Here is a 26,070-nt window from a genome sequence, read left to right on the forward strand (position 1 = left end):
TCAACCCTTAGTGTTAAATCCAGTTGTAATACACAATGCAGTGTACTGGTGTGATCAGACTGCTGTGCAGATTTGATATTGTTGTTGAAACCTGCCATTATACATAGTGCACTTTGAAAGAATTGTCAATATTGTATTTTTCTCTCTACTCAAATTGTCCAGTTTCAGTTCTTAATCCGGCATGTGCACTGATCTTTGGACCAATAACAAAACAGAAATTACCTTAAACAAAGAGAGCTTTGCGACTAGGTTGCATCTGTTACTGTTGCTGAAAGAAATGCTGAGGTCTTAAAGTTACATCTGTGTAAAATCTTCTCACAGTGGTTCATGGCAAAGCAAGAAGTTCAAACCATACAACTTCGATGCCTTGGGTATCATTCCGGAGTGTGGCCACCTGCATCCCTTGATGAAAGTCCGAACAGAGTTTCGACAGATATTCCTGGAAATGGGGTAAGTTTTGAATACCTTAAATCAGTGGTCCCCAACCACTGGCAAAGCGCGAGGAAATGATATGATTTGGCGATATGAAACGATATGAGTCAGCTGCACCTTTCCTCATTCCCTGTCACACACTGTTGAACTTGAAATAACCTACCAAGTCATACCAAATAACACGTAAAACCTAAAATAACACATATAATAAAAGCAGGAATGATATAAATACACAGCCAATATAAAGTAGAAATAGTGTATGTACAGTGTAGTTTCACTTAACAGAATCGGGAAGATTAAGCCAAAACTGATTTGTAGAAAAGAAATTGGCACGTACATACTTGCGCACATCACGCATGCGCACACAGGTGCCTGCGCAAGGCTTCATGGTCATGGTAGTCTTTCTAGGGGTAAACACAAGTGTCCCATATTTGACTGCTACTTTTGTCCCTTATTTGGGAATGAGAAAGTTGGCAACCCTACTTGAACACCACCCCCTCCCCCGGGGTCGGCCAGTCCGCAAGAATATTGTCAATATTAAACCGGTCCAAGCTGTAAAAAAGGATTGGGGACCCCTGCCTTAAATGGCTTGAGATTAACCTTTTCAGCTGTGCATAAAAGGCAAGTAATGGCAGTGGTTATTCGGATGAATTTAACTATTTTGGAACTGGAAACTAGGTAAATGAAGAGTAGAGTAACACTTACAAAATGCTTGAGAAACTCAGCAGATCAGGCACCACTTATGGAGGGGAATAGGCAGGTCAAGATCCTTCCATCAGAACTATCAGATGGAATGTGTACTGATCTTTGGACTGATAATGAAACAGAAATTTCCTTAAATAGAAAGCTTTGCTACTATGTTGCAACTGTTACTATTACTGAAAGAAACTGATGAATGGTATTGCCCAAAACATCGACTGTTTATTCCTCTCCACGTAAATTTGGAGAGAAGGAGGATAAGAGGTGACTTGATTGAGGTGTACAAGATGATAAGAGGCATTGATGGAGTGAACAGCCACAGACTGTTCCCAGGGCAAAAATGACTAATGTAAGGGGTCATAATTTTAAAGCGATTGGAGGAAAGTAGAGTATTTTTTGTTTACACAGAGTGGTGGATACATGGAACACCTGCCAGGGGTGGTAGTAGAGGCAGGTACATTAGGGACATTTAAGAGACTCTTGGATAGGAACATGTATGAAAGAAAACTGGAGAGTTACATGGAGAGAAGGGTTTATTTATTGTTTAGAGACACAGAGCCACACTGCCCAGCAACCCATTCATTTAACACTAATTTATCACAAGACAATTTACAATGGCCAATTAACCTCCCAACTGGTATGTCTTTGGTGTGTGGGAGGAAGCCCACATGGTTCAAGGCGAGAACATACAGACTCCTTATAGACGGTGCCGGAACTGAACTCTGAACTCCGGAATGCATGAGCTGTGACAGCTACACTGCTGTGGCACCCAATGATATTAGAGTAGGTTTAACGAGCGGCGCAACATCATGGGCTGAAGGGCCTGTATTGTTCTATGTTCGAAATCGTGCTGGCGCCTAACCAGTTACTTTTTAATCGTAAATCTAACTTTTTTTTAAACTGTGTGTTTCTTACTATAAAGGCAATGTGCCTTTGTGTTTTTTTTTAAATCTCCATCCTTTGCAACATGTCCTGGCACCTTCACTTGTTCTTGTACAAGTGCACCTGTTTTCCGTGCACTTATCTCAGCGGGTTGTTTAAATGTACTTTTCACTGCAAGGCTGGAACCTTTGCTTTACATCCTTGTGTGCACTGGAGTGACTGTGGTTTAGAAGCCTCCATGTATGCATGGTATCTGTTTTTGATTCTTTATGACAGTAATATTCCATATTAAAATACATCTTTCCTTTCATGTTGTAAAGGCCCAGGCTCTTCTGCAGCTGGTACGCATGTTTCCTGACACATGCCATTCATAACCCTCCATTCCAAATATGGAAGTATGTAGACACCTGCTATGAAAGTGCAGATTTCCTGTCAATTTCTGGCAGTACTGGGTAAATTTAAATACTACTTATGCTGAGGTTTGCAGAGATCTACAGAAATGCTTCATTCTGCTTTAGCAAGGTCTCATCTGATAGAAGAAAGAAGAAAAAGTGAGAGCTAATTGTGCAGGGGTTTGTGCTGAAGCACCACATAGGGATAATATAGTTGTAAATTCCACTTCCTAACTCTGCTTCCAAAATGCCTCAGCACTTTTCCAGTTCATTCAGGAGCTTTCGTTTAATTGAAAACAATTATGCAGTGCTCTCCCTGTGCAATCACTCAGACATAAAGGATCATCACTAGGCAGAGGAACTTGCCGTTTACGGCCAGTGTTACTTCTCTTTATTTTGGAAACATTTCTAGCCGATCCTCGAAGCATAGGCTTATTTTGTGGTCCCACAGGAACATTCATTGTGTCATGTTGATGAATGGTTATACACGTTGTTGGTGAGGCTGCATGTGGAGTATTGTATATAGTTTTGGTCACCCTGTTATAGAAAAGACATTGTCATGCTGGAGATGCTGTAGAAGAGATTTACAAGGATGTTTCCTGGGCTAGAGAGCCTGAGCTACAGGGAGAGGTTGGCCACACTGGATCTTTATTCCTTGGAACATGGGAGAATGAGAGGTGACATTATTGAAGTTTATATATTCATGAGGGGTATGGATAATGTGGGTGGTCATAGTCTTTTTCCCCAGGATTGGGGAGTCCAAAATTAGAGAGCACAAGTACAGGATAAGAGGGGAGAGATTTAAAAGGGCCTGTGAGAGGTAACTTTACACTGGGAATGAGCTGCAAGGGGAAGTGGTCAAGATTATACAGTTGCAACATTTAAGGGGCAATTAGATAGGTATATGGAGGGGAGTGGCTTAGAGGGTTATGGGCCAAATGTGCCACCTGGATATAGCAGGGAGAATGCTGTGGTCAGCATGGACCATTTCGGCTGAAGGGCCGGCTTTTGTGTTGTATTACATGATGACCCTCTCTCTAACTTTTTATTTGAAAGTACCAATTGTTTGGCTATGTTCAGTCTTTATTTAGAAAGATGTTGCATCTGATGTGGTAATGATAAAAAGAACTCCTGTTCTCTTTTGAGAGGTTTATAATTTTTTTCCAATCTCTAGTTTCACAGAGATGCCGACCAACAATTTCATTGAGAGTTCATTCTGGAATTTTGACGCGCTTTTCCAACCTCAGCAGCATCCTGCCCGGGACCAGCATGACACTTTCTTCCTGTCTGGTAGGGAGTCTCTCCTAGTTCAGTGGAGATGAGAGAATGAGTGTTACAGTGATTTAAAGCACCATCTCGTGTGTTTCCTGACTGCTGTGAAGTACCACATAGTCATGATTCATTTGCGTTTATCATGTGGACTTCCTGGGTTACTGAAAGCTACCACGTAGTCATGCTCCAGTCAGTGATGAATCTTGGGTCTTTCCTGGAGCTGAAATTTGGGACTGGAGGAATAGATCAATAAGACTTTGGTATGTTTGTTGCTCACTGTAAAGTCTTGAGTGAAGTGACCGTAGGATTACGTTTGTCGGTGACATCCATCACCAACTACTATCTTAGTGTACTGTAACTTGGTACTCATTGACTTGGCTTGGTGTTACAGGGGTTGCTTTTTAGAATCACTGACATACGACATGAAATTTGTTGTTTTGTGGCAGCAGTGCAGTGCAATATGTACAATATACTATAAATGACTACGAATATATTAAAGAGTCGTGCAGAAAGGGAGCAGATTAGTGAGATAGTGTTCATGGACTGTTCAGAAATCTGATGGTGAAAGGGGGAAAAAGCTATTGCTAAAACGTTGTGTAGGGGTCTCCTTCCTGATGGTAGCAATGAGAAGAGGGCCCCACTCTGTCCTGACACAGTTGCTTAGATCCAGTTGAATGGGATCTCTCATTGTTTCAGTGGTCCTGAGAAACAGAGCAGCTGGGTCTAGGCTGCAGTTCCTGAGTCCCACCCAGATCAGGTCAACATTTCAAAACAGTTAAAAGAGAATGAACTAAATTAAATTTCTTTTTTTTTATTTTATTTTTATTTGGATAAGGAGTTCACAATTATCATGTACTTTTTTCACACATATAACCTTTTCCATTTTTTTATATGTATAAAACTACAATTATTTATACATTCTTAAGTACACATTGAGATGATATAAAAGCAAAATAAACATTTAAATAGATAATTATGTACTGTGGTAAATCTAACCTATTAGGCTAAGTAATGAAATTAGTTGTTAAGAAAAATGGTAATAATAGTTTCCATACAACCCTTCTGGACCATTTCCACTGGTCCAAAATGTTGCATACAAGCCTATATACCAACCATTGTAGGTGTTTATATCCCAATTTGTTCGTGCTTGTTCCTGCCCGCAGACATAATTATCCAATCCCTATGTACTTATTTACTTAATTTTTTCATTTTTTTTTTTATCCCTTTCCCAAATCTTTCCCTTTACTTGTGTTAATTCTCTATTTTCCAAAAAAAACAACAACAAACATTTAGACTAGGGGTGCTTACGTTAGCAATATTACAATATTACTGTGTTGATGAGAAGAGCAATATAAATCATTAGGAGAGTCATCTAAAGTCTGCTCGCATTGGGGTTATATATTCAATCCATTTATTCCAGATTCGATAAAATGTTTCTTTTTGAGTTCTCAGGGAGTAGGTCAACTTTTCCATTTTAAATATTTCCAAGATAATTTCGTACCAATCTTCTAATGTAGGTGGTATTGGATTTAGCCATTTTCTAGTGATTGATTTCTTACTTGCCGCTAAGAGGGCCTGCAGCAACTTTATATCTTCCTTCTGTTCAAGGAACAATACATGCCCCAAATAGAGCGTCTCAAAGTTCAGAGGTATCTGGGACCTAAGTACCTTAACTAATGTTCTATGAATACCTTCCCAAAATAGACTTAATTTAGGGCAATCCCAGAAAATATGAAAATGATTTGCCTCCTTAGAGCCGCACCTTCTCCAACACATCACATTTGTATCTTTATATTTTTCCTGATATGGGGTCTTGAAGTATCTTATAATGTTTTTCCAACAATGTTCTCTCCAAGTCAAAGAATTAGTCGAGGACCATTGAAAGCTGCAGATTTTCCCCCAAGCCTCCTCTGAAAGTACCAACCCCGCTTCTTTCTCCCACTTCTCTTTAATATACAGTGTATTTACATTTTTAGCATGGGAGAGTGCATTATATAGGCGAGAAACTGATTTACTAGGTATTGAACTGCAAGCCGAATTCAGAATCTTGAAAAATTCTAATTCTACTGTTGATAGGTCTGTATATCTACAACTCTGGTTAACATAGTTTCGTATTTGAAGGTACCTAAAAAAGTCATTATGTTCTAGGCCATGTTTGTCCTGCAGGATTTGGAAACTTTGTAATACTCTTTTATCTATAAATGAGAGGTAGGTTGTAAGACCTTTCTTTATCCATAGCTCAAATCTTTTATCTCCTCTGTTGGGAAGGAATTCGGTATCATATGCACACCATCTAAAGAGTTTTAGCATGTTATTAATTCCACATGAATTAACCACCTTCTGCCATACTTTTAATGTAAAATTTATCCAAGCATTATTAAATTTTTCCAACTGGGCCATCAATCCTTTGTCAGCTATTGAGGCCTGAAGAGGAAAAGTGTCAACTAATCCAAATTCTATTTCCTTCCATCTAGCCTTATATTCCCTATTACACCAATATAACAGAGGGGTTATCTGTGAGGCATAAAAATAATTTCTCAGGCAAGGAAGAACCATACCTCCTCTTTCCTTCCCTAACTGTAAAGTGTTATATCGAATTCTAGGTTTCCTTCCTTGCCAAATGAAGCGGGAAATCCATTTGTCCCATTCCCTGAATTGATTATCATCCACCTCCACTGGTAAAGTACGGAAAAGATATAATAACCGAGGAAGAATATTCATTTTTATAGTATTTATCCTTGAATTTAAACTTAAAAAGGGGATAAGATTCCATCTATGCATATCTGCTTTTATCTCTGAGATCAATGGCCCATAATTTACCTGTGACAGTGTTGAAAGATCCTTCGGCAGGGTTATTCCTAAATATTTTAATAATTTAGCTTCCCACTTAAGATCGTATGTATCCTGCAATTTTTTGGATGGTGTATAATTTAGGGACATAACCTGCATTTTCTTTACATTTATTTTATAACCTGATATTTTCCCAAAGTCATCCAGCAGTGTAAACAATCCTATAAATGATTTTTCTGGTTCACTCAGATAGACCAAAACATCATCTGCGAATAACACCACTTTCTGTTCAATCCCTGCCACCTTGATACCTTTTACGATTTCGCTCTGTCTTATTAGTTGGGCAAGTGGTTCAATATATAGCGCGAAAAGGAGAGGAGAAATTGGGCGTCCCTGTCTAGTGCCTCTCTCTAAAATGAAGGAGTCAGAGAGGTCCCCATTTATCTTAATTCGGGCTGTTGGGCTGTCATACAGAGTCTGAATTACTTTAATAAACCTTTCTTGAAAGCCGAATCTTCCTAACACTCTGTATAGGAATGCCCAACTAACCGAATCAAAAGCTTTCTCAGCGTCCAATCCTACTACCATTGTCTCTGTCTCGTTCTTATTAACCTGTTCTAATATGTGCAGAGTTCTCCTTATGTTGTCCTGTGTTTGTCTTTGTTGAATAAATCCAGTCTGGTCTAAATGGATTAGGCCAGGTAAAAGCTTTTCCAATCTGCGCGCTAATATAGATGTAAATAGTTTGTAATCTAAATTAAGAACACTAATTGGCCGATAATTGCCACATTCTAGTTTATCTTTACCCTCTTTAGGAATAACTGAAATAATCGCTTCTCTCCAGGAAGGTGGAGTTTCTCCTCTCTGCAAGATCCAATTAAAGGTGTTAAGTAGTAATGGGGCTAACTGTGTCTTCAGGGACTTGTACCACTCTGAGGTAAACCCATCAGAACCCGGGGACTTTCCAGCCTTTAACCTAGAGATGGCCGCGTTCAGTTCTTTGACAGTTACTGGTTCTAATAAACTTTCATTTTGTAAATCTGTAAGTTTAGGTAGATCTAAAAAATTCAATACACTGTCTATATAGGGCTCATTGGGGGTCCAGGGTTGGGAGTACAGCTCTCGATAATACGTTTCAAAACTCTCTTGAATTTTCCCTTTTGTACTCTCCACAAGCTTTGTCTTTGGATTCTTTATTTTATGAATTGTATTGTCTGCTTGTTGTTTTCGTAATTTATATGCTAATAATCTAGCTGATTTACCTCCTACTTCATAATTCTTTTGTCTCAGGTAAAGAAAATTTCTTTGAGTTTCCAACGTATAAATATCATCAATTTCACTTTGCAATTTCCTAATTTCCTGTTTTCGATTTGAATTACTTTTGTTGCTATCTCCAACTTGAAGTTGTTTTAATTTTCCTTGAAGGTCTGCTAATTTTTGTGCATTGATTTTTTTCATGTGAGTAGTAATGGAAATAATTTTCCCTCTCAGTACAGCTTTCAATGTATCCCATAAAATCACTGGTGATGTTTCTCCCGTGTCATTAAGGTCTAGATATTCTTTGATTTCTCCCCTTAACCTCTCCATTACTTTTGGGTTATTAAGTATATGTGAGTTTAGCCTCCATAGTGTTTTCCTCATTTTCCTTTCCAGGATTAGAGACATAGAGACTGGGCTATGATCCGACAGATCAATTGTTGCAATATTACAGTTTTTTATCCTGAGTCTATCTGTATTAAAGATAAAGAAATAGTCTATCCTTGAAAAGGCTGAATGAGGGAAAGAGTAATATGTATAATCTTTACTAGTAGGGTGTAATTCCCTCCAGACATCTATAATTCCCAACTCCTCCATCAATGAATTCACTTTCCGAGTCAGAGGTTTATTCTGAGTAACTATTCTTGAAGAATCTAATATAGGATTTAATCTAATATTAAAATCCCCTCCACAAATTACTACCCCTCGAGAACTGACCGTTAGGTCAAAAATGTGTCTATAAAATGACCATTCACTACCTGGAGGAGCATAAACATTCAGCAATGTTATTTCTGTACCTTCTATTCTTCCTGTGATTTTTACAAACCGTCCTTCTTTGTCTCTGGTCTCTGAAATATGTTCATAATTAAGAGTACTTGATATTAAAGTAGCTACCCCTCTTTTGTGACTCAATTTATATGATGAATAAAATACATGCTTAAAGCCCATTCTTTTTAATTTTCCATGTTCAGATTGGCACATATGTGTTTCCTGGAGGAAAGCTATTTGTGCCCTCTCTTTTTTCAATTTAGACAGATTTATTTCTTTTAATTGGATTCAAAACCCCATTAACATTATAGGAAATTATTTTTACCAATTCAGTTTGCATTTTTCTCTAGTAGAAAAAAAGCACTCTCCTTTTCTAACCAAACAGTAAGCAATCCCTTCTCAACAGTAAACCAAGACATATAACCACGCCCTAGACATTTCTGAACGTATAACATTTGAAAATTTTCCTCGACTTCCCACAGTGAGGCCTGAGCACCGACCCACCTCAGTTCAGAGGGATAACCTCTATCTTCACCCTGTGTTAGAGGGCCCTCAGCAGTTTGAATAATCATAGAGAATTTTCTCCTATTTATGTCTCGACCATATTGCTATCATTCAAGTTATTCCGCCTAGATTATTTTCAATTACCAGTTTTCATTTTACTTTTAAGTCCGATTTACTCTTTTCAGTCATTTCTCTTAATTAATCTGTATTCTCTGTACATTCGCGTCTGAATATTTGCAGCTTTTCCTTGTAGTTTGACACTCTGCTTCGAGTGGAGCGTCCTCGCCCCACTAACTGCCACGACTTCTGCCGAATCCTCTCCAGTAGCGACTCCGGTTGGGTGATAACTTTAATAGGTAGTCCCCGGTCCGCCAGGTCCGACGTTGCCTCCTCCACCGTAGCGTAAGTTTTTGTCCCTTCGTCGTAAAAGACTCTCAGCCGAGCTGGATACAGGGTCTGGAATCTGATGTTGTTTTCCTTCAGGACTCTCCGTGTTTCCGTATATTCCTTCCGTCTGGCAAGAATCCCCGGTGCGTAGTCGTGGTCTAAACTGATTTTACAGTTGTTCCACATGAAACCTTTCTTTTGCCATGCTCTTTTAAGCACCTCTTCCTTCGTTCTGTAACTAAGAAATCTGATCAGAATCGATCTGGGCTGGGCGCCTGCCGGAGGCTGTGGTGCCAACGCGCGGTGAGCCCTTTCTATCTGTAGGTCTTTTGCGGCCGGTATATCAAGGTTCTCTCTAAGCAGCTTCTCCACGAAGGGAATCATCAATCCGGGTTTACCTTCGGTTCCTTCGGGAACTCCGTAGATCCTCACATTTTCCCTTCTCGAGCGGCCTTCTTGATCTATTAGTTTCCACTGGAGTTGGTCTTGTAGCTTCAGCATTTCTGCTATCACTTCCTCGGCATTTTGTAGCTTCTCTTCAATTCCAACAATCCTCGCTTCGGCTTCATCTATCCGCGAGTTAGTTTTTACTATTTCTCCTTTAATATCTTCCAGCTGTTTGCTGTTATCTTGTCGGAACTCGCGAATCTCTCCGAGAATCAAAGACAGAGTCACTGATTCCCCCTCATTATCTCCGTCCTGGCTTGCCGTGGGGGAGCTAGGCCCGTCACCTTGCTGCATCTCTTTATGTTTATCAGCCTTCGAAGCGGACTTTTTATTCTTGTTCTTAGACATCATCCTTGCCCCTTTTATTAATATAGTTATGCAATATTAAGTATTTGTCTAAATTCGATTTTGGGGCAGTTTACCTTCTTTTTTGTCGAGAGACCTTTTCCTTACGCCGCCATTCCCTTGATGACCCGGAAGTCCCCCCGAAATAAATTAAATTTCAGGTGGCATGGTATTGTAGCAGTTAGCATAACGCGATCACAGCGACAGCGACCGAGATTCAATTCTGCCGCTGTTTGGAAAGAGTTTGTTTGTTTTCTTGTGGGTTTTCTCCAGGTGCTCTGGTCTCCTACCACATTCCAAGTCCGTATGGGTGGTTGGCAAATATGGGTCCCTTGGGCATAGTTGGGGAGCATGGACCAGAAGGGCCCGTTACTGTGCTGTATCTCCAAATAAAAATATATTTTAAAAATTACTCTAAATTAAACTGAAAAAATAATTGAATATGACTATCAATTAAAGTCGAGAATATGAAACACAATTGCTTAGTTTGCAGGTCACTAACCCACTTGGATCAAGTGGATTGTAGCAGCTGGTTTAAAAGTGAAAGACTGGCTAAAGGTGTTTCTGGCCACCCAGCTCGGCACGGCAGAGTTCCATCCCTTGATTCAGTGTTAAATCCAACAGTGGGAGTCAGATGTACTGGCATCTGACCTTCAGTGTGTTACCTACATTCGTGCTGACATAGATTCATTTCTTTATCACTTGGACATTAGAACATACAGTGAAATGCATTGTTTATGTTAACAACTAACACAATCTAAGGATCTGTTGGGGCAGCCAGCAGATGTCACCACCCATTCTGGTTCCAACGTAGCATGCCCACAGTGTTCAACAAAAAACACAAGTAACAGAAATAACAGCAGCAGCAGCACTAGAACAACAGCAACAAAACAAAACAGGCCCAGTTCCTCCCATCCCAACACGCACACACAGACACTCCTCCAATCCCAGGATAGACTGTCCTCTGCCTGCAGTGTCCAGTGGACCTGTGGGCTGGCAGGCAGTGGGATGGGGCTGAAAAGTGTCCCGGTGGCAGTGTGGTTTGTGTGACGCAATTACAGCTTGAGCGTCTGCAGCTCAGCGTTCAATTCTGGCACCATTCTGTACATCCTCCCTGTGGAATGTATGGGTTTTCCCTGGGTGCTCCGGTTTCCCCTCTCAGTCCAAAGATGTACCAGGTAGGTTAACTTGTCGATGTAAATTGTCCTGTTAGGGTGAATCGGGTTTGTTGGGGACTGCTAGGGCAGCACGGCTCAAAGGCCTGGAAGTGCCAATTCCATGCTGTATTACTAAATAAAATTAACTAAATATAAATAATAGTCAGGTGTACGCTACTCCTGTGCAGAGCTGTAGCCTTGGCTGGTCTGTGGGTAGATCATTGTGTCTGCACTTGTAAAGTCAAAACATTGTGAGAAGTAATAAGATATTCAAGGGGGAATGGGGTGTTGTGAAGCTGTGATGATAGTTGAGTCATCTTAAGTGTTGCCATATTTAATTCCTTTCCTGACCAGCAACTTACTGTATCCACCTTCTGCACTTCACAGCCAAGTGGAACACCAGCGTTACTGTCGTAGGCCCTAGCAATTACAGCTGTACTTACCTCTACTTATTCTATGTTGCATGTCTATCTGACTCTCTTTCTCAGTCTGACTGATGTCTCTATAATCCTAGACTCCCCTTTCATGCACTAACATTCCTGCAGCTAAAGTGTAAATAATTGTAGTTATTTAGTTCATTGTAGAATCTTGTAGATGGCTCTATACTCACTTAACAATAAATGCTGAGGAAACCATGTTGAATAGTTTGGGAAGTGTCAGACGTATAGTAGTGTACATGATAAATGTCGGTATTTTTCATTCTACCTTTTGTGTGTAATGCAACAAACATCTGCTGGGGTAAAAGGAATTGTCAGTGTTTTGGGTCAAAACTCTGCATCAGCATCTGACCTGGAATATTGGCAGTTCCTTCCCCACTATGTATGCTACTCAACTGCTGAGTTCTCCAGTATCTCTCACCTCTTGCCCCTCTCACCCCTTCTCTTTTCCTCACCTGCCCATCACTTCCCTCTGGTTTCTCTCCTTCCATTTCTTCCATGGTCCACTGTCTTCTCCTATCAGATTCCTTCTTTTTCAGCTCTTTATCAATTCTACCTGTCCCTTCCCAATCCCCTATCACCTGCCAGCTTGTAATTCTTCCCTTCCCCCCATCTTCTCATTCTGGTTTCTGCCCCCTTCCTTTCTAGTCCTGATGACGGGGTTTAGCCTGAAATATCAACTCTTTATTCCCTTCCATAGATGCTGCCTGACTGAGTTCCTCCAGCATTTTGAATGTATTGCTATCTCAGGTGATGTTATGTCTTAGTTTGGAAAAAATTAGAACTTTTGATCCTAAATTTGACTTCGAGAAAAGGTGGGGTTCTTTTGCCCGTTATTATCATTTGACTTGAGTTAATAAAGACGGTCCTTTTCTGATGCTTGGTTATATGGGTTTGGTTGGCAGTTTGATGTTTTTTTTATGGAAGCTTGTATGGCGTATAGCTCCAGGTTTGTGCTCCAAATGGGTTCCCCCCCTTTTTTTTAGTTATTAGGGGTTTTCTCTGTTTTAGTTAGTAGGGGTTCTTTTTTTTCTTTCTTTCCTTTTTTCCATTAAAAAAAGCTTTAATACTTTGTTTTTTGATTATTATTGATATACTGTTCAGCCTGGTTGATAGTTTAACTCTTATTCTACATATGGATATGTAATCTTGATTATTTTGATGTATTTTTCTCTGTTGTTGATTTTCAATAATAATTAATAAAAAGATTTAAAAAGAATGTATTGCTCAAGGTTTCCAGCATCTGCAGAATTTCTTGTGTTGATGAGTTCCTCCAGCAGATTTGTGTGTTGGTCCAGATTCCAGCACCTGCAGTCTCTGATGTCTCCTTTACAGATATGATTTGACAAAACCAACCTCTTGAGATAATTACTGGATCTAGACAGGAGTCACTAGATTGTGTCCGTGTGTTTTTGTATAAGAAAAATTATCGACAAATATCTTTTGAGACTACTCCCTATTAGCTATGAACTACATTCTTCTCTTTCTGATCACAGAACCTGCCATTGCAACGGAGTTTCCAATAGATTATCTTGAAAGGGTGAAGAAGGTCCACTCAGAGGGAGGGTATGGATCCCAAGGGTAAGTCTGTTCAAATTATTTGGTTGAAGAATTGTTTTCTGTACCATCAAATTGCATGTCTCCAACTTCTCAAATTATTCAGCATGCGTTATTATTTATTTCAAGATTCAAGAAAGTTTAAAATCATATCCAGTATGCAAGTGTAAAGGAGAACAAAATAATCGCTACTGCAGATCCGATGTAGTACAAAAAACAGTAAGATAAAATTCACAATCAATATAAATACACAGAATAGCTTATAGACATAGATTAGATTGATCGAATATACATAAAGTAACGCTAGGCATAGAAGTGTATGTAAGGTGACTGACAGGAAGCGATAATTTATTGGTGGTGGGGGTGTGCTGTGCAGTTGATATGAAGGAAACTCTTATTTAAACTGGTGCAATAATTTGAAGAGCTTGGACATTATCAGTTAACACCAGGGAATACAGAATATCTGCTCATTGGCCTTTTTCTTTTAGTGGTTTACTGGATATAAGTTGGTTGCTGCAGTTCCCATATTGCAACATTGATTTTGTCTGAAATGTGCCTGTAAGGTGATGTGGACAATTCTGAGAAAAATAAAGTTCTGTTAGCATCTATAAATAGTTGTCTTTTGCTTGAGGAGCAGCTTAAGTTTGGAACTGTTGGATTAGGGTGTAGAATTGTTAATTTTCTTGGCGTTTAACTGGTCTGCTTTTATTATTATATCAGCTGTTTATGTGTAATTGTTCAGTGAATTTTCCAGCAATTGTGATATAGCTGCTTTTTTTTTTGTAGTTTATTTTTTATTGAAGTTTATCAAACAAACATTTCCATAAGATGTATTTCAGATATTGTACATATATATCATATAGTCATACAGTATACGCCACAAATCTCCACGTAATATTTATCTGAGGTATACACTTATAGAAAGGAGAGGAAAGAAAGAACAAGCAAAAGGAGCAAACTATGTACAAGTAGGGAGTGATTTTTTTTTTACAACATATTCATTGATTTGTGAGAATAAAATCAGGCCTATGAGGTGTTATGTAGTTAGGCCATTTTTCCCAGTATGAATAAAATTGTTCCAACTTACTATTAACAGCTGCTGTTATCCTCTCCATTTTGTAAATGTCCATTGTAATTTCCATCCATGCATTTACAGTTGGGCTCTCCTGTGATAACCATTTCCTGGTAAGAGTCTTTTTACCAGCCACCAGCAGTATATTCATTAAATATTTATCTCTTTTCAACCATTCTCGAGGTATATACCCGAAATATATGGTCTTACTTTCTTTTTCTTAGCATGTGCCTGCATGCGTGCGAGTCTGTGCATGTGCAGGAGTCTGTGTGCGTGTCGGTGCATGCGTCCATGATGATGGATTTTTCATGGCTTTCTACAAGGTGCGGAGCAAGAGAGAGAGACTGTGTGGGCGCCATTCCTCACACAGACATTTTTGTAGTATTTTCCCTTATTTTACGAGGTCGAGTTGCGATCTCGACGCTCAACCCGGCACGGATGGAAAGCGTACTTGGGGGTGGACACGACTAGTTTTGAACCTGGGAACCTCTGCTCCCGGGTCTGGCGCCAATGTTGCTGAGCCGCCAGCCGGCCCTTGGTCTTACTCTCTAAGGGTATTTCACATTTAAAGATATCTTGTAGGGCATTGTGTATCCCACTCCAATAGTCCTTGATAACGGGGCATTCCCAGAAAATATGATAATGGTTTGCATTTTGATTTCCACAATTTCTCCAGCTAACAGGGAGGTTACTATTAAAATGGGATTTCTGAGAGGGTGTAATAAAATATCTTATCAAGTTTTTCCATCCGAACTCCCTCCATTTCTGTGAACTGGTACACTTCCATTGATACCTCCATATTATTGTCCAGTCTTCCTCAGATATAATTATCCCTCCTTTCTTCTCCCATTTTGTTTCAATGTATGAAGTCGAAGGTGTTTTTAAGATTTGACAAACCCTTATACACACTTGAAATGATTCTACTACCGTTACCTGAATTATATGCTCTTCTAAATAGCTCTATCAAACATGTACTTCCCTTGATTACATTTTTAACCGTCCTATTAACATATTGTCACATCTGTAAATACCGATAGAAGTCTTGTTTTTGTAATAGGTGTTTCTCTTTGAGCATTTCAAAACTGAACAGTGTTCCTTCTTTCATTATATTGCAGAGAACTGTTATTCCTTTAGCTGTCCAGTTCTTAAATCTAGCATCCAGTTTATTCGGCATAAAATCCGAGTCATTTGCACACCATTTAAGAATTACAGTATCTTCCTCTAGTTTATATTCTTTTATAATAGTTTTCCATATTTTAAGAGTCCATTTCACCCATGGGTTATCAATAATATTTATGAACCTTTGTAGGTTGTTATCAGCCAAAATTGCCCGTATGGGGATGGGAAGTATCCTCTCCTCAATGTTTTTCCATTGAGCGTCATATGATGGGTTGCACCAACATATCATAGCTCTCAACTGTGCTGCAAAATAATAATCTCTAAGAGAAGGTAGAGCCCATCCCCACTTTTCCTTGGCTAATTGCAAAGTTTTGAGACAAACTCTAGGCCTTTTACCTTGCCATATATATCTTGATAACATTTTGTTCCATTCATTGAATTGATTTTGATTAATCTGTATTGGTAGGGTCTGAAAGAGATAATAGTCTGGGCAGTATATTCATTTTAATAGATTCAATCCTTGAACTGAGACTAAAAAAAGGAATTAGGTTCCATCTTCCTTAATTTTTTCGTATATAGGCTGATAATTGCATTCTGATAATTTTGCCAAATCTTTTGGCATAATGATGCCCAAATATTTGAAAGACTGTTTGCCATGCCCAGGGATATCTACTTTCAATTTTGCATTTTTATTCTATAGAAGCTGCTTAGTTTTTCTGCAGCAGGTATCACACCCCTTAAATCTGGCTATTTTACAGGTTAATTGTTACTACTGGAACGTGGTTATCTCCCTAGTTGAAGCAAGGTTTTGTAGAAGTCGACCCTGACCTCTGTTCTCTTTTTTTGTTCTTTCTTTGTTCTTGTAACGCTTAATAAAGTGGCTGTAAGCAACATGTTTTATGACTCATTCTTGACGTCCAAACCTCTGCATTGCAAAAACACCAGTATCTACTATCCAACAGAACTGAGCAGTGATGTGTCAATTTTCCCACAGATGGAGCTGATCAGTTATGTGCTTACAGCATTTCCTGTGTTTGTCTTGAGTATTTCATACCTACAATAGCAAAGAAAAGTGTAACTTGTATGTTAGATTTCGCAAGTTATGATAGTATCTCGGCAGCTGGATTTAATGCCGCTGGTAAATGCAATTTAACGAAGCCTTTCATTTGGACAATGACTTGAATCGTTCTGGGGATGATTGCGATAAGTGAAATTGGGGAATTAAAAGAGGATTGTGATTGATGAACTTTTGCAAGAGTTATGAGTTAGAGAAGTTGTCACATGTAATCTTGTACCTTTTATATCAATAATGTTCAGTGTTTGTGTGTAATCAGGTACAGGTATGATTGGAAGATTGAAGAAGCACAGAAGAACCTTCTGCGGACACACACGACAGCAGTCAGTGCACGAATGCTGTACAAACTTGCACAACAGGTGAGATAGTTTTGCCTTGTTATCCGCTGCTAAAGATCTCAGTGGCACAGGTGAGTGGCTGCTCTTCACCAATTTGAGTCCTCCTACTAAACTCAAATTACTGCAGTAATTTGGATGAAGATTCGTATTTTCTCTCCATTCCACTTCTCTGTATGTTAAGGTATTGGTGTGCCTTTCTGTAAATTCAGTATAGGTTAATGATTGAAGGAACAAACACTAGGAACAAAGATTAAGATTAGCTTTATTTGTGATATACACATTGAAACCTACAGTGAAATGTGTTGTTTTGAGTCAACTCAGATTAGTGAAGTTTGTACTGGCAACCCACAAGTCGCGCCATGCTTCCAGAATCAACATCGCAAGGCCAAAACTCGCTAACCCTGACCCGTACATCTGTGGAATGTTGGGGGAAAACTGGAGTACCTGAAGGAAACCCACACGGTCATGAGGAGAACATACAAACTCCTTACAGGCAGTGGCGGGGATTGAGCTCCTATCTTACGGCAGACTGGTCTAAAGCATTTCACTAACTGCTATGCTACCCTGTCGCCCATGGGCTTGTCCACTGCTTAAACCAAGCAGGTCATGAAGATGTCACCTCCAGGTATGGTTGTAACCATCAAAGGAACAGACAGCACATTGTGCTTTCATCTTAGCAGAACTCATTCCAAAGTATTAATGATAGAGTCAGACAGAAAAGGACAAATGGGTCCTAATCACCCATCTTATCCATACTGGCTACAATGGCTGACTACTGTAATCCCATTTGCCTGCAGTAGGCCTGAATCTCTTTAATCAAAGTTCAAAGTAAATGTATCAAAATACACATATGTGACCAGATTCATTTTCTTGTAGGCATAGTTAATAAATCCTTTACTGGGATAATAATCATAATAGAATCAGGAGTCTGTACCTCACTTGGGTGTTAAATCAGTGTACAAGTGACAAGCTCCCAAAACAAAAAGAAAGTAATAAATGAGAATAAATATCAAGGACATGAGAGGAAGACTCTTTGAAAGTGATTCCATAGGTTATGGGAACATTTCAATTATGGGGCAGCTGAAGTTGAGTAAAGTTATCTCCTTTGGTTGAAGAGCCTGATGGCAGCGGAGCACTAAGTCTTTCTGAACCTGGTGGTGTGAGTCCTGATGCTCCTGTAAAATCTTACTGATGACAGCAACGAGAAGAGAGCATGTCCTGGGTGGTTGGGGTCCTTGATGATGGATGCTGCTTTCCTGAGACAACATTTTGTGTCGATATGCTCACTGGTGGGGATAGCTTTACTGGCTGTATCCACTACTTTTTGTAGTATTTTCCATTCAAGGGTATTGGTGTTTTCATACCAGGCTGTGATGCAGCCAGTCAATATATGGAAGTTTGTCAGTAATTATTAATGTTATGCCAAATCTTTGCAAAAGTCTTAAGGAAGTGGAGGTGCTGCTTTGCTCTCATTGTAATTGCATTTGTGAGCAGGGCCCAGGGCAGGTCCTCTGAAATGATAACACTGAAAATTTTAAAGTTGCTGACCTTCTATCCTATTTAAAACAGAGATGCGGAGAAATTTCTTTAGCCAGAGGGTGATGAATTTGTGGAATTTGTTACCACAGGCAGTGGTGGAGGCTAGGTCATTGGGTGTATTTAAGGCAGAAATTGATAGGTTCTTAATTGGACATGGCATCAAAGGAGAAGGCCTGAGGAGGGGAAAAGAAAAGGATCAGACATGATTGAATAGCAGAGCAGACTCGATGGGCCAAATGGATTAATTCTGCTCCTATGTCTTATGGTCTTATTATTACCTCTGCAGGTTTATTTTCCAGCAGATCGAAATCTACTCTCATCTCCCTTTTACTCTTTATATGTCTGAAAAAAGACTTCTTGTATTCTCTTTGAAATTATTGGCTATCATGTTGCCCAAAGTTCAAAGTAAATTTATTACCAAATTACATATATGTCACCATTTATTATTTTGCAGGCATTCACAGAAATATAAAGAAATACAATAGAATCAATGAAAATGTACACACAAGGACTGACAAACAACCAATGAAACAGTGCAAACACACAAAAAAACAGATAATAAGTAATTAAATAATATTGAGAACGGGAGTTGTAGTGTCCTTGAACGTTAATCCGTAGGCTGTGACAACACACGCAATGCTGGAGGAACTTAGCAGGCCAGAAGCACCTAAGGAAGTGAGTAAACAGTTGAAATTTCGAGCTGAAACTCTTCATCGACTGTTTACACTTTTCCACAGATGCTGCTTGTTTTGCTGAGTTCCTTCAGCATTTTGTGTGTGTTGCTTTGAATTCCAGCATCTGCAGATTTTCTCTTGTAGCTGTAGGTTGTGGAATCAGTTCACCTTTAAATTTCTCCCCCTCTCACTCTAATCCTGTGCCCTCCAGCGATGAATACCCCTGCTCTGGAAAAATGATCTTAGCTGTATATTCTATTTATATATCTCATAATTGTGTATACCTCTATAAAGTCCCCTTCTATGCAGTGTAAGTTCTAGTGAGAATAAGCTGTCTCTCCAATCAATCAATACAAGTAAAGCCTTCCGTTCTAGTGAACGTCTTGGCGAATCTGTGCTGTACTCTCTATACACCCATCCTGTAGAGTGGTAATCAGAACTGTACACGATACTCCCAAGTGTGGTCTCACCAACATTTTGTACCACAGACCCATGTTATGGACACCCAAACACATGATAGAGTTCCCATGAATATTATTATATTCAAATAAGAATCTGTCTTTGGCAAACTGGGGGTGGTAGAAGGATTCTATTTCCATGTAACCTCCCTACGGTCATCAGACTCCATTGAAGTCGGGCTGCTAGTTTCATTGTGGGAAGCCACTTCAAGAGAGTTGATTTGAAACCAAACAAATAATCACGTCCATTCATTCTCTATTAAACACCGTAGCAGACACAAACTCAACTGATGCTTCAAGTCCGTGAAAACCAGCCACTGAGCGTGGGACATCCTCATTTTGTATCACTGTGCCTAGAATAAATACAGCAAAAGAAAATAAATAAATAATCATGGAAATTGGCCCTCAACACCATTTGCTACAATATTGTGTTGGCATGGTTACTGTTTTGAGTGATTTTGTGTATTTTCTAACTTGTGTACGAAATTGATTTATGGATTCTAAAAACAGTGCCTGCTTGTAGCCTATATACACATTTGAGAATAGAAAACTGAGAAGTGATTGAATTGAACTGTAAGTTCCAAGGAGGGTCAACAGGTGAGAGTGTTTTCCCCAGTGGGGTAATCTGGAACTAGTAGGCATAATTTGAGAAGGGGTTACTGTTTAAGACAAGTGAGGTGGAAGGTGGTGAACCTTTGGGATTCTATCACAGGGGGTGGGAGAAGCAGAATTGCTGAATATATGCAAGGTGGAAATTGATGGACATTTGAAATACAAGGGAGTCAGTGGTGCATGGAAAGGTGAGGAAGCATGTTCAATGGAAAGACAGAGAAAATCTGCAAATGCTGGAAATCCAAGAACACATACAAAGTGCTGGAGGAACTCAGGAGGCCAGCAGCATCTATGGAAAAGAGTAAACAGTTGACTTTTTGAGCTGAGACCTCTCATCAGGACTGGGGGGAGAAAAAGATAAGATGTTAGAGCAAGAGGGTAGGGGAAGGGGAGGAAGAAGTGCAAAGTGATAGGTGAAACTGGGAGAGGGCAAAGGGTAAAGTAAAGAGCAGGGAAACTGATAGGTGAAAGTGATACAGGGCTGGAGAAGGGAGAATCTGATAGGAGAGAGAAGACCATGGAAGAAAGGGAAGGGCCAGGAGCTCCAAAGGGAGGTGATGGGCAGATAGAGAGATGTGGTCAGAGCAAGTTTGGATCAGCCATGATTTTACTCAGTGGCACAGCCAACTTAAGGGAGCAATAGGCTTTGCCCTACTCCATCACAAAGAAGGCATGACAGCACCTCTATTTTCTTAGAAGGTTGCGTAGTTTCAGCATGTTGCCTAAAATTTTGACAAACTTCTGTCACTGCATAATGGAGAGTATCATAACAGGTTGTGTCACAGCCTGGTATGGAAATGCCAATGCCTAGGAACAGAAAAATCTACAGAAAGTGGTGGATGCAACCCAGTCTATCACAGGCAAACCCCTCCCCATAATTGAGCACATTTATATGGAGTACTGCCACAAGAAAACAACACCCGTCATAAAGGATGCCCACCTCTAATACTCTCTTCTCACTACTGCCATCAGGTAAGAGGTTCAAAGGTTCATTTATTATCAAAGTTTACAACTCTGAAATTCTTCTTCTCCAGATAGCCATGAAACCAAGAAAGAAAAATACAGCAGCACAATCATCAACCCCAAAAGCCCTCCTCTTTCCACAAAAAAGTAAGCAAAAACAGAAGACAGATTGACCCCCAAATCCCCCTCCCCTGCACACAAAAAAATGAAAAAGATCGGATGAAAAACAAAATCAAAAATCTGTTCAGACTGGGAAAAAAATCTATAGTCCCAGTCCATATCCAAAACGCAGAAAACCTGGATAACATTCTCCCTCTCTGTAGCAGAGCGATCTCAGCAGCTATTGAAAAGGCAGTCTCACCTATCCGACAGCAGAGCGATCCCCCAGCGATCTTAAAAAGGCAGGCAGCCAGTGCTCACCTTCCGCAATCCCTGTGATAGTTCAATCTCTCTGGTTTTAATTGGCAAACAATGGAAGCTTTAATTGGTGAAATGGAGTTGAGCATCAGCTCACAGCCTTCTCACTGTGGGGTTTTTGCACGCTGATTCTGCCTCCCTGAGCCCTCTCGGAGACTGTAGAGTGTTCTTGGTCGTATTTATTTATTCAGCTAAGATGTGGTGGGAGAGGACATGTTACACATGTGGCTCTTCCCAAGGTGAACCACCCTTTATAGTGATATAATTCAGTGTTCAGTAGAATCCACTTGCCACCTTCCAAATGCCAGCTAGGTTTTAATATTGGGTAACTTGACAATGATGGGGAGATTCAGGGAAAAATGATTAAAGGTAGGGTATAAATGTTCTTTCAGGGGATGTAGTGGGCATTGCAGTTACCAGCTCTTGACACAGATGCTTAATGGACTGAGTGCCAGGGTTTCTGGATCTCACACAGCTGTGACTAGCTCAAATTGTTTCTACCCATAATGCCAATGCTTTGTGAGCCAGTATAGACCGGAGCAGCATCTGGTAACGATGTGGCCAGATGTATGTTTATGATCAGAATCAGGTTTATTATCACTAACATATATAGTGATATTTGTTGTTTTGTGGCAGTAGTACAGTACAACACATAAAATACACTATAAATTACAATAATAAATATTAAAAAAATATAAATAGTGCAAATAGAAAGCAAAAATAGTGAACTGGTGTTCATGGGTTCATTATCTGCTCAGAAGTCTGATGGCTAGGGGAAGAAACTGTTTCTAAAATCTTCAGACCCCTGTATCTCCTCCCTGGTGCAAGCAATGAGAAGAGGGCATGTCCTGGAAGGTGAGGGTCCTTAATGATGGATGCTGCCTTCTTGAGTCATTGCTTTTGAAGATGTTCTCAATAATGGAGAGGCTAGTACCCACGATGGTGCTGGCTGAGTTTACAACCCTCCGAGGTTTTTTCCGCAGTAGTACAATGAATTAGAATTTCTACACCTGTAGAAATTCGGTAGAGCCATTGTTGACATATCAATTCTCAAATTCCTTATAAAATATAGCAGTTCATACCAAATATTACTAAATCAGTAAGAAAGTTAGGTGACTTCCACCCCTGTCTAATACCACTTGTTTGGATGTATTTTGGAAGGTCTGCAAGAAGATCTGGTTTAGCAGGTCTTTCTGGATCTGTCTGTCAGGTAGGATAGGAGGAAAGGAAGATACAAATCATCAAATTGATTAAAATGTACAATTTCTACATTTAAACATTAATTTATCTCCAAGCAGTTCTGCAATTTTCCCAGATCAGTAGAATTGCTTGTGCATAACTTAAATCTGAACTATGTCTAAAGCACAGTTCACATTTTCTCTCCAACTGAACCACTGCAATAATGGTAATGTTCTTCTTCCTTTTCATGCAGGAAGCCTTCACACCAGTGAAGTATTTCTCCATCGATCGTGTCTTCCGTAATGAAACGCTGGATGCCACTCACTTAGCCGAGTTTCACCAGATTGAAGGGGTGGTGGCAGATTATGATCTCACCCTGGGTGACCTGATGGGAGTTCTTCAGCAGTTCTTCACCAAACTAGGTGAGAATGCATCTCTGGTTCTTCTCTGCTCTCTATCAACAGGTGGCTATGGAAGCCAAGGGAATGGTATATTTAAAGCAGAGTTTGATTATTTTTTTAACGTTGTTATTTAGAGATACAGCTCAGAGAATGAGCTCTTCTGGCCCTTTGAGCCACACACTCCACAACCCCAATTTAACCCTAACCAAATCACAGGACAATTTACAATGACCATTTAACCTACCCTGTGTATCTTTGGACTGTGAGAGGAAACTTGAGGACCTGGAGTAAACCGATACATTCCACGAGGAGGACATACATAGACTCCTTACTGAGGATGCTATGATTGACTCTGACATGCCAAGTTGTATTAGTGTTGTGATAACCGCTATGCTACCAAAGGTTGCGGGCGGAAGGCAGAAGAATGAGGTTGAGCGGGATAATAAATCAGCCACGATTGAATGGTGTAACAGCCTCGATTAGCCTAATTCTGCTCCTATGTATTATGATTGTAAGGTCTCTTCTGTGTCAAGAAAATAATCATTGTTGCTCATCTGTGAGAACCTTGGAATCGTTGCAGCACAGGTCATTTGGGGCTGAGGCTTGACAGGATAGAAGTTGGGCCGGTTTGGCTTACATTGTCTAGAGCCAGTATCACATTCTCAATGCAAGGAGTCGGCATTTAGAACTGAGATGAGCTGAAGGGAAACTGGAATTTTCTATGCAGGCTGGCTGTAGACCTCAGTCATTGAATGTACTCAGTAGATGTTTTGGGAGCATATTAAGGGAAACATGATACACGAAAGGGGTACCAAAATGTAAGGCATATCAGCCTGCTGCAATGTAATGCAATCTTCTGGCTGTGCCAAGAACTTAAATAAGGTAAATGTTCCTTCCTGTTTGCGCTAATTTGCCTTTGAACGCAAAGACTTTTTTAATCTTCAGGCTTATTGGGTAGTTTCTCATGGTCAAGATGATCTGTTCCAACCCTGGTTTTGTCATTTCTGAGGTGACTTGTGAGACCAATGTGAGACTCCTCCATGGATGTGACTGGAGGTGGCATAAGTCCAAAGTGACACACAAATTGCTGGAAGAACACAGCAGGTGAGGTTGAAGAATCCTGGTGAAGGGTCTCTGCCTGAAACATCAACTGGAGTGGTAGGTAGTTTAAAACGTACAGCCCAGAAAGAGGCTCGTTGGCCCACAATGTCTGTGCTATTCATGATGCCAAACGAAACTTAATTCCAACAAGAAGTAAATATACTTAAAATTTAAAATTCCAGAGGTGGAAATTGAGCAAATTGGCAAAATTCAGGTGCTCTGAGTTATGAGTCCAGTAACAGAATCCCAAAACTGTAAGTGATGGGGCCTCTTTTAACTTGCTTGTTAACCCTCCCACTGAAGATCTGGATTTAGTGATGTGCGAAGGTTACAATTCTAATTCCCGTGCAGGGTCAGCTGAAATTTCAACCATTCCTTGTCCTCTGCTGATTGTGTTTTATCCACATAGTTTCTCCAGCAAATTGGTTATTTTTGCTCAAGAGTTATATTAAGATTTGAAATAAATGCTCTTGTTTGACAGGTATAACCAAACTGCGTTATAAGCCTGCTTTCAACCCTTACACAGAGCCAAGTATGGAGATCTTCAGCTATCATGAAGGTACGATTGAAATAAGAACTGGAGATTAACACTGTTGAAGGTATGATGCAGTTGTCATGTTAACAGGGGTTTAAACAGGTAGGGAATGAACCCTATTCCTAGTGTACTCTTCACTAACCTTTTCATTACAATCTAAATGCCTCCATTTCATTCTTTACTACATCTCTCTTGCATAAGTCAAATTAAAAATGTAGCCCTTTTTAGAGCCATAGCGTCATAGAACACTACAGCACAGAAACAGGTCTTATGGTCCATCTAGTCCATGCCAAACTATTAGTCTGCCTAGTCCCATCGACTTGCACCCAGACCATAGCCCACCATACCCCTCCCATCTGTATCCCTATCCAAATTTCTCATAAATGATGAAATTGAACCCGTATCTACCACTTCTTCTGCCAGCTCATTCCATACTCTTACAACCCTCTGAGTGAAGAAATTCCCCTCCTGTTCCCTTAAACATCTCAACTTTCACCCTTAACCCATGACCTCTTGATTTGGACCCTCTGAGGACCCCAGGTGCTCACATTCAATTGACTGTTTCTCCTGCTGCTTCTCCCACTGTGTTCTATGCACCATGAGGAGGTACTTGGTGTCCCCATCCCAGTCACTTCCACAACTCTAGTATTCTCTTTCCGCTGCCTATAACAGACCTGTCTGCTACTTTATCCTCCGCTGAATCCATGCTGAATCACCAGTTCTTTGACTTTCTCATGTCCTGCAAGGGTCGGAAGATTGCATATCTATAGACCACAGAACATGCTGTCTCCAATATCAGCGGGCCTGGACGTCTCCAGACTGTGATCCCTGTTGCTAACCTCAACGGCTCTAACAATCCAGAGCAGATTCTAAACTCGGACTCCACCGACGTCCACGTGGGTCCCAATGACGTCTGACGCCTCCAAAGTGCCGATTGTGCAACCTCCGCCAGGTCTTCACTTGCTGCCACTGGAACCTCCGTCTCCCCTTCCCCCACTGCTGCTCCGCAATCCCATCTCTCTCAGGTCCCACCACCAGCTCTTGGGTCCTCGGAGACTCCTTTCTCTCACCCCACCATCCCTGAACACCTCAAACCTTCCTTCTCCTCAGACACTACCAACTCCCTTCCCCCCTCTGATCCCAGCTCATCTGTGCCAGGTCTTCACTATTCCCTCTGACCTTCCCCTCTCTGAGGCAGAACATTCTGTCCTCAGTAAGGGCCTCATCTTTGTCCCACTGCGCCCACACCTCAGTGAGTTCT

The 26,070-nt window shown here is 40.3% G+C and overlaps 1 protein-coding gene across 1 annotated transcript in view; it reads left to right on the top strand.

The window, feature by feature from the left end:
- The window catches only part of farsa (phenylalanyl-tRNA synthetase subunit alpha), a 59,218-nt gene that overhangs the window by 13,849 nt on the left and 19,299 nt on the right, over positions 1-26,070 (top strand). Inside the window, exons 6-11 of the mRNA XM_063035695.1 lie at positions 322-450; positions 3,580-3,695; positions 13,266-13,350; positions 16,852-16,951; positions 23,026-23,194; positions 24,756-24,833. Of these exons, the coding sequence (XP_062891765.1) occupies positions 322-450; positions 3,580-3,695; positions 13,266-13,350; positions 16,852-16,951; positions 23,026-23,194; positions 24,756-24,833 (677 nt within the window). The remainder of the gene's footprint in view (positions 1-321; positions 451-3,579; positions 3,696-13,265; positions 13,351-16,851; positions 16,952-23,025; positions 23,195-24,755; positions 24,834-26,070) is intronic.

Source organism: Mobula hypostoma, chromosome 29, assembly GCF_963921235.1.
Source record: "Mobula hypostoma chromosome 29, sMobHyp1.1, whole genome shotgun sequence".
Taxonomy (NCBI): domain Eukaryota; kingdom Metazoa; phylum Chordata; class Chondrichthyes; order Myliobatiformes; family Myliobatidae; genus Mobula; species Mobula hypostoma.